This window comes from Macrobrachium nipponense, chromosome 22 (genome assembly GCF_015104395.2).
Source record: "Macrobrachium nipponense isolate FS-2020 chromosome 22, ASM1510439v2, whole genome shotgun sequence".
Lineage (NCBI taxonomy): Eukaryota > Metazoa > Arthropoda > Malacostraca > Decapoda > Palaemonidae > Macrobrachium > Macrobrachium nipponense.
Window position 1 is genome coordinate 30,515,121 of NC_087213.1, and position 9,809 is coordinate 30,524,929.

At 43.3% G+C, this 9,809-nt stretch overlaps 1 protein-coding gene across 2 annotated transcripts in view; it reads left to right on the forward strand.

Moving 5' to 3' along the window:
- The first annotated feature begins 2,620 nt into the window (after nucleotides 1-2,620).
- Nucleotides 2,621-9,809, forward strand: part of LOC135198570 (T-cell activation inhibitor, mitochondrial-like) — a 207,546-nt gene continuing 200,357 nt past the window's right edge. Inside the window, exon 1 of one of the 2 annotated variants that reach the window (XM_064226286.1) lies at nucleotides 2,621-2,770. In XM_064226286.1, coding sequence (XP_064082356.1) covers nucleotides 2,739-2,770 — 32 coding nt within the window. In that variant the 5' untranslated portion in view covers nucleotides 2,621-2,738. The remainder of the gene's footprint in view (nucleotides 2,771-9,809) is intronic. The other variant, XM_064226285.1, reaches the window with a different exon arrangement.

Genomic DNA, 9,809 nt, shown 5'->3' on the forward strand with positions numbered 1-9,809 from the left:
AAGGTCAGCGCGTAGTGTTCATTAACGGCTGCCCGTCTTGATAATTATCTACTAATAGTTGCACCTCATGACTCTGTTGGCCCTGGTGTCCATCAAAACCCTGTTCAACCAAATGCTCTCTTTGCAACTGATTTGGGTACTGAATGTTCGGCTGCTGACCTTCAACATAAACTGAAGTGCCTTGATTATACTGGTATGCATGTTGTAAATGGTTGGTCAACACCCTCTGTTCAGCAGGGAGTGGAGATTCTACCAACCTTGCAAAGTTTCCAGTCATCCCATGAGAGAGACCTTGATCACTTATCCCACGAGAGAGATCTTGGTCAATCATATCATATATGTCGTCACTCAAGAGGTGCTCTTCTTTTTCCATTTTCTGTGAAAAGAAATGAGAAATTTTTTTTAAAATACACATGCACAAATACCATCACAATGTCAACTCTGACTAGTAGATTCAGAAACAGTTGACGATCCCGAAACGAATACCGCGTGCGTACGATAACGATGCTGGTACCGAGTGGCCGAGGCATGCCACCACGTACATAGATGCATGATGGGAGGGATGCTGGCCAATAGGAGAGAAGGATCTCAGGGCTGCGACTAGCATCAGGAACCAATGGGAGATCGAGGATGGTGGCGAGTCTACTAAGTTGGCGGTGCGCGAGTTTCAAAATTGTTATCAGTGGTTCGGGCGAATCTCGGACTCTACAGAAACCTTTCATATCTTGAAAACTTTTCGTATGTAGAGCCATTAAATTTTTCATATTGGCTTTCATATCTCAAGTTTTTCGTAAGTTGAGCCTTTCGTATCTCGAGGTATCACTGTATATATATATATATATATATATATATATATATATATATATATATATATATATATTATATATATACACAGTTGAACCTCGGTTTTCGTAAGCCTCTCATTTTGTACGTTTTGGTTTTCATAGGCTTTTTTTTCTATGAAATTTTGGCTCGATTATCGTATGTTTCCTTGGTTTTTGTACACTCAGAAATGCTTCATCTGGGGCCCAGTGTGTGACTCGGCCCCTTATCAAGCACCCAAACAAAGCATCCCAACTTTTGTGACCCACTCTGCATTTGAGTTCGTTGTTTTTGTGCGTGTGTTTTTTTTTTGTGCAAGTACAACTGCTAAATAAGTCATTATGGGGCCAAAGAAAGTTCCAAATACAACCTGTAAAAAAGGAGAGAAAGAACTTGTAGCAAAGTGTTGGAGGAAGTTCCATGCCGATATTGGTGAGGAAATGCTTACAACAAGCGTTCTTAGTGAATATTTAAGGCTAACAGAGGCTGGTTTGAAAAATTCAGAAAACAAATGGGCATACATAATATGCCTACTTTATAGATTAAGGACATGTTTGCAAAGTGGAATGATAAAAAAATAATTTGTGGAGGATTATCATTCCAACAATGAAGCTGTAATCCATGACAAACAAATGTCTCTGGACGGTGTTGTGCGACAGGGACCGATGGCAGTAGCTCTCTCAGGCTGGTCCTAGTGCCAGTAAAAAACAAAGAGAAGTAATCCCAGATAGGTCCTTGATACCTTAAGTCCTTCTGGAGGGAGATTTCCCTTTCCAAACAATTACCTCTCCCTCCCCCCTCCCCTCCGTCTTCCATATGCTAACAAGTGTTTTCCATAAAGGTAAGAGTGATGTTAAAATTCATTTCATTAGTCATTATTTCTTATTGTTTTCTGTATGTAAAACTCTTTATTCCCTATAAAATGTATTAAAAAATATTTTGGGGGTCTGGAATGCATTAATTGTATTTAAATTATTCCATAGCGATTTATTGTTTCTGGTTTCATGGGAGGTTCTGGAACGGATTATGTATGAAAACAGAGGTTCCCACTATATATATATATATATATATATTATATATATATATATATATATATATATATATAATATATATATACTTACATGGGACCTTGTGCACAATCGTTCGGAAGTTGCTTCAGAGAAAACCTGAAAATACTTCCATCAATTAAAAGCAGTTGACTAACAGCTAATTCACTCGTAAATGAAAGTTGGAGCATGATTATGAGGAAGGTGTACAGGAAAGTACCAGAAATGCTAATATTTATGCATGCATGGGTATAATGAAGGCAGTTGAACGAAATATAAATGAGGTGCGAAAAATAGGTAACCAAAATAAACATGTTATCATCGGTCTCGGCCAAAGGCTACAATATTTATCAGACGATAGGGCGTGGGAAATAGGAATGAATGAAGATAACCTTGAATTTTTATCGGCAATTTGGGACCACACGAAAAGAAACTATGATAACGCTGAACAAAAGAGTAGTGGTAAGCAAAAACTAGGAGATTAAAATGTGATGTAAATGTAAATTCGGATGATTTTTCCTTTACCGCTCCGCATATAATACCATCAAGAATAGATTTAGTTTCACACAGTAGCTTTGCCAAAAAGATAGATGTATTATGAATCCAAGTCTTACTATTTCACATATTTGTTTAGATAGAAATTCATTAAAAACTGGAAGACGTTTATGAAAAACATCTGGTACCATGGGAAAAATAAATTTAGAAAATCAAAATCGGACAAACATAAGTTGACGTGGGAGCCGTTTTGTACCATAATTTCTTCAGTTACTACTACTGTGAATATTGTTAGTCTAATTATATTCGATTGCGTAGTTTAGGCCTTAAGTCTGAGGGAAACAGCTGTCGAAAGAGTTCTGCCTGCTTAGATAGATGAATAACCTACTGTGCTGTCGTGCAAACCGGTATGTCATCCAACTAGCCATTATTATTGAGTTACTAGACCATTACCAACCAGCCAGTAGGCTAATCGTTAGTAATAGCTATTGGGGTGCCATTTTATTTTATTACCTAGGTTCACCATGGTACATCAGTTTCACACCTAGTAGGTAATAGGCTAGGCTACACGACTCATATGTGTAGTATAGCCTATAGGCTAGGTTAAACAACCGACTCATATGTGATAAAGGTATAGCCTATAGCGGTAACAGGTTTACGACAGCCTGACTGGGACTGGCCCAACTCATTGACTAAAGCGTTTTTGGTCATCCTCTGAAAAAGTACTTTAACATGTCCTGACACCAGAGATGGTCATCAGTCATGAGTTGTTGGTGGTGATAGCAGGAGCTCAAGACCTCTGCTCTCCTTTTGAAGTAAGTATTTTCTCCAAAATTAGAAATTAAGGCCATACCTATTTTAAGATTTAAATAGAGGGTAATGAAAAATGTGGCCAACGCAGTGCACACTACCCCCATGATGCTCTCGAAAATTTTACTTACAATTACCCTAAAAATGTTTAGAAGATTGACACCATCTCGATGTTTGCGGAGTCGCTTGTGTCAACAAACTTCCTATTTCCTTTGCTAAATTCACACACCACTTGTACCCATAGACACAGGGGCACATTCAGCACAACAATTGTAAACACGACTTCAACCACTTCTTATCTAAAGGAATTATATGCTATTCTTTGCTGCGTTTTGCGCTCTTCAGTTATTTATCAGTGTTGTCAATTGGTAGGTGGCTCCTAGTATGTGTTTACCCTCCAAACTGGGTATACCTACTAAGACTTACACAAAACCGGGGAAATAAGTGAAATTAGCATATCTATTTGTAGTAGTAGTACATAGCCTAGGTATACATATTACAGCAATTTTATCATTACTGCATTACTAGGACGACTAGAATTCATTGGCGTATGTGTGAAGCTCTACTACCTAGATTGGTAACGATAAGTCATTTTTTGTCGAGTTGTCTGCTCGTAAGTACATCAGAAATATTTGTAATTTTTTTGGGGGTTTCTAATTTGGTTGCAAAACAGGGATAATAGACATGAATTAAATAACCATTTTGAAGTAACAAAGTAAAGTTAAACTAAATAATGCGTAAAGTAAACAATTAAGGGATTAAAGCTTTGCACCTCATAAACAGTGTAGTTGTCTGCTGCTCGTAACTGTTTGTGGAGTGAGCGCTTAGGAACCATGAACCGCAACGTGGTTCAAGTGCAATTTGGTGTGAATTAAGACCAAAATGTTTATAATTACAATCAAATAAGCACTGTGGAGTTTCAGTTGTGATGACAGTAAGGATAAAACCACTGATTACAAGGTAAAAATGAATTTCAGTTCAAACCATGACCCCGGGAATAAAAAATTTCATACTTTCACTAATATAGGCAAGAAAATGTTGTATTATTGTGCTGATTACAACTGCAATCTTGAGTAAGATCAATAAATGTTACATATATACACTAACATTGTTCAAATGAGTGCTGGGAAGGCTGGGAAAGATGGTGGATTGTCTGTGGTTAGAATGGCCAGTCACGTGATTGCTGCCATATTTGATTTCAAAATTGCCTTGAAAACATATTTTGCGAAGAGCTCACATGCTTATTTTAATTCGAATGGGGCTTTCATATATCACATTATGTTGACGAAACTTCAATCTTTTGAATGGTATGCTTAAAGTTGTAATTGTACTACGTATATATATATATATATATAGGCAGTCCCCGGGTTTCGACGCGGGTTCCGTTCTTGAGACGTGTCGTAAGCCGAAAATTGTCGTGAGCCGGAACATTGTCAAAAATCCTAAGAAAACCTTACTTTTAATGCTTTAGGTGCATTCAAAACATATATATATATATATATATATATATATATATATATATATATATATATATATATATATACATACATCCACAGGCAGTCCCCAGGTTACGACGGTCTCGGCTTCCTTACGACGTTCCGAGGTTACGACGCTTTTCAAATTATATATATACATATAATATAACATAGATAGAATACATATTATATATATTATTATAATATTATATATAATAGATTACATATATATAAGTAACTATATATTGTTACGTATATAGCTGGCCTTGAGAGAGGCTATATACGTAAACGGAAATAATTGAAGGAAGACAAGTTGAAATTAATTGAACTTACCGTAAAACTGATTATTATTGATAATTTTCTTTAGAGGAAAAGGTCGCCAGAAAACTCAGCTCATTACTTTACAGCTATTTATTTACAAAAAGGCCCCTGCTGGCCTGGAGAAAAGGTAAATGATATTGGCCCCCACGTTGGGGCTTATAATCTCTCATTCAATTCAAGCTGATTTTCATTCACTTGGGGTAATGCACACTTGCGGGCAGAGAGACGGCACGTGACTCATGGAATCTGGAAAAGAATCCCAGATTAAACGAGATAAAAGAAAAAAGGACTTCTTGCTTTGATTAATTAATTCTCTAATACTGGGGAGAAGGAACTTTTAAGGTTTCACTGAAGTATGCAATGACTCCATTGGTCTGGGACGATCACACAAGGGGAAGCATGCGGCCATGAGGCAGTGAGAGGGAACAAAGGGATGAATTCCTTTTGTTGCTGGAAATTGAATTGGGAGAATGAGGATCAAAATGATAATAGGTTGGGAGAGACTGGCAATATGCTGTTCCACAAGACGTACCTGGATGTCGTGTTCAGTGTCTCTTTGTAGGGAATGTGGCTCTTTGTAGAAAAGCATGGGCCCCCCTTTGTCTGAGGCCTGGGTCATCGGCGCGCCACTCACACCCTGGGTAGGCCTAACAGGTAGGCAGGTAATTTGACCTCTGTCCGAGATCACGTCTCATAGCCGACTGAGACAGAATTCAGGTGGGTTGCTTGGGGGTTGGAAGTCAGCTTAACCCCCCCCGATCAAGGCAAATCCTGGAAAACAAGCATACAGCCAGCAGAGGGGTCACAGGAAAGAGAGCTTAAGATATAGGTCTAAGAAGTACCAATCTGCCTACATCCTTCCCTTTTGAGATACGTCCCTAAAGCTGACAAAAGACACTTTTCCCCCAACTGGGGAATCCCCTATCTCTGGCTGGCAGGTTTTGGTTCCCGCGTTTCCTAAAAATCAGCTGATATTCTAAAGAAATGGCTGCCGTTTTCCAAATCAAATTAATTAATTAATTGCGGGGTAGACGAACGATCTATAAACGTCACAGCTCCCCCTGTTAAGAAGGCATTCACTCCCTTTCGGGCGTGAAGGTCTTAGCTTAAATAAATTGATCGTCTCGACTACCCAGTTCTCCTACTCCAACTTGAAGTTTTTTGAGCAGCGATACAGCTAACTACAGTGGCCTACCTAACTTATAGGCAAAGATGCTAAGTGTACTAATCTTTAAATGTAGTGATGTAGTCTTAGCCTAAGTAATAACTACGGGTTGTCTTGTGACGACAGTCTACTCTACCCCTAGATAAGGTTTACTTGAAAAATTCTACTTGTCTACTAACCTAATGCCCTGGTACTAATCCATTAGCCTAACCTACTCATTATAGTTTAAATGAAGACGCAATCATTCCAGAGTGTGGTACGCACAGCAGTAGTTCAGCGGAATTGTTAAAATACATGAGGTGAGGTAATGAAGCGTGAGGATGATGAGTGGTTAGTGCATTACCAGGATGGAAATGTAATGAGGTAATTATATTTAAGTAAGGGTTAGTATCACCATGGCTAGGGGTTAGAGGGTTAGTTCTACTGGCAGAGATCAGGCTGGCTACCTTCTCTGGGTAGGTGCCAGGATCACTCTGCAATTGAATGCGACACTGTACCTCGGGCACAGGTGTCAAGGAGAGCATGTGGCTCTTTGGTTAGTGTGTTAATGATTTGCTACGTCCCTTCTTCTTCTTCTTATTCCTCCAGGGCCTAGCTATACCAGTCCTAGGAGTAGACGGAGGCACCGACTCTGGGGAAAAGCCAGAAACGCCGGCAGGAGCAGAGACAGTGGTAGCCTGAGGGATTTCAGGAGAACACCCTACTTCGGTATCTGCAGCAACCGTCGTAGAGGTGGAACCTACTGCAGAGGAGGCCCTCACTCCGGCTGCTGCGACAGCCGTCGTAAGGGGAAAACTCCAGGCTGACTCTTGGTCTGCAGTTCCTGGTTTTCCAGAGGAGGTATGAAGGTTAGGTCTGCCGGAGGTTCATCCTCGGGCATCAGTGGTGAGGGTGAAGAAGACTCATGGACTTTGGGTTGGCCATGGGCTGCGGTAAGCTCCATGCCTGTTGGAGGATCTCCGGTAGGAATGGATCCTTGGTTAGGATTAGGCGCCGGCACTAGCATCGGGGCCCCAGGCGCAGAAGTCAGTTCTGTGGTGGCTCTACGTCCAGGCTGGACGGAGCTTGGCACTGCTCAGTGCTGCCAAGTGGCACTGGCAGAGAGTTGAGGTCGACTGGACCTGTGGCGGGTACCGGAGGTGCAATACCTCTCGGCGTGCCCTTGGAAATGGGAGACAGAGGCTCCTGTCTTTTTTGGAAGGCTAAGCCTTGTGGAAAGTGGACATTGTCCGCTGCTGGTAGTTGGCTAGGGCACCTAGGCCAATTCGTGGAGTGCCCTATTACGTTGCAGGTTTTGCAACGGAACTGTGAATGGTCAATCTCCCTCCTTGGTAACGGGGGAGACTGTTGGTGGACGTACTTCCTGGAGGAAGTAGAATTTCGATGACTCCGTGCTTTGGAGTGATTTGTTGTGGGGTTAGGACCCCCAGGCTTTTTGGAATGCGAGGGAGACTTCATGTCTTGCCCTAGGAGGAGGTCGTAACCTCCTGGAATGTAGCTTGCAACTGCAAGGGTACAAACTTTGGAGAAACTAGGTCTGGTGACCCTCAATTGTACGGTCGGAAGGATCAGCTTAATATGGTTGATACCTTCAATGGTGATTAAATGACGTCTATCGACGTTAGCCCCTCGGGGGATTCGATCTTCCCGTATCAGGGAGATTTGAGCGCCAGAGTCGTCGTAGGCTCTGACGTGGCTTGGCTGATAATGGCTTTGGAGGGGTGCGACGGTTATAGGGCCCTTAGCTGGGGGTCCTAGTGAAGAAGGATTGGTGACGGCCATTGCGATGGCAGGAATATTGTGGTTCGCGCACCCTCCATAGTTGGCAGACATGTGACCCTTGCGGCCACAGTCTCGGCAGAACTTGTTCCAGAACCTCTTCCGTGGCACTGGACGGTAAGGCCGAGATGGCCCCACAGGTTGCGAATCTGTGGAGTCACCAAGGCTGGCAGTGTGCTCTGGCACAGGTGAAGAGTCCTCTCTGGCAGTGATTTGAGGTAGGGAGGTTAAGGAATCCTCCGTTGAATCATCCTCGGAAACAAGTCCGGGGTTAACTGGTGGGCTTACCTCTCCCAAAGCGGAGGAGGTAGGTGGTAAAATGGTAAGAGGCTGAGATGATGCGGAAGAAACTTCAGGCTCTGACACTGGGTCAGGGCCAGGTTCACAAATAGAAAGGATGTCTGGGACATCGGAGGCACTAGCCTCTGAATCTAAAACTGATGATTGATTATGAGGCATGCTGCAGGGATCCGGTGCATCTGGTAGTGGGAGCTGCGTCCAGGGGAGATACGGCTTAAGTAAATCTCGGCCCAATATCACCTGATAAACATCATGAAATTGGTCAACTACGCCCAGGCGGCACAATGTGGTTTCCCTGGTCTCCTGGTCCAGAAAGGGCATTTCCACATTCAGAAGGACCGAAGGAACAGAATAGAGGTTACCGTCAATCCATTCAAACTGAATTTCTTCGTTCGTCTGGATTTTGGCACCCCTAGGCAATGCCTTTCTGGAAATAAGGGAGACCTGGGCTTCGTGTCGGCCATGACTTGTACCCACTGATAGGCCGTAGGAGACTGTTCATCAGGCAGGGCTACATGGTAGCCTTGGAGAAGTTCGCCCTGGAAGCTCTCCTCCCAAGGTAGAGACCGACTTGGGCACTGGTCGGAATCCACAGCATGCCCACGCACACAACAAGTGGTGCAGAACCTCCGCAACCACCTCTTACCGGGAGTCCAGCTCATGGTCTGGGGCTTAGAAACTAGCAGAGAGATTGCGTCATCTATGAGAGCTAGCTCATGCTTTCTCTCTTCTTCTCTTTCCTTTCTCTCTGCTTCTCTGGCTTTCCTCTCTGCTTCTCTTTCTTCTCTCTCTGCTTCTCTGGCTTTCTCCTCTGCTTCTCTTTCTTCCTTTTCTTGCAGGCGCACAGCAGCCTGCTGCGCCTTTATCCACTGGTCAAGTGCTGGTCCAGTGTAACCGGCCTCCTTGCCCAGAGTTATGAGGGCTCCGAGCTTCTCTAGCTCTCTGGCAAAGAAGTCGCGTGAAGCAGGGGAAGACATTTCCCTTAGGCTGCAGTAGAGGCTCGGAGGAAAATGAAAATAATGGCCAGGAAAGGGTACGGAATGGAATGGGAGTGCCTACTGTGGAAAGTGGCACTCACTTGGAAATGTGTTCTGCGACGTGGTAATGAAAAGTCTGAAAAGACTGGGTGCTCGGTGGCACTTTGTGAATGGCACCTTCTGATGAGGTGAAAAAATCGAATGCAGTGTGCGGCGTACGTCACACTTACGGGCGTTCCCAACTTGGGAGACGTTGGAATGGGCTACCTGTAGGTCCAATACAGGTGCACGGCACTTATGAGGAGGCGTTCCTTGGGCAGCACTAGTAGTGCTGGTATTGCGGCACTTTGGGAGGCGTTCCCTTGGAATGGTCCGAAGGATCACTGATCCTCGTACACGGACATTAATGAATTGGGCATTCCGTAAGGACGGACACGCAGGTTTGTCAGCACTTAGGGCTGGTATGGCGGCACTTTGGGGAGGCGTTCCCTGGTTGAGTGTTCCGAAGGATCACTGACCCTTTTACACGGACACACTAGTTATTTGGGCGTTCCGTAAGGACGGACACGCAGGTTTAATGGCTACCTGTACGGCCTGTACAGGTGCAATGGCACTTATG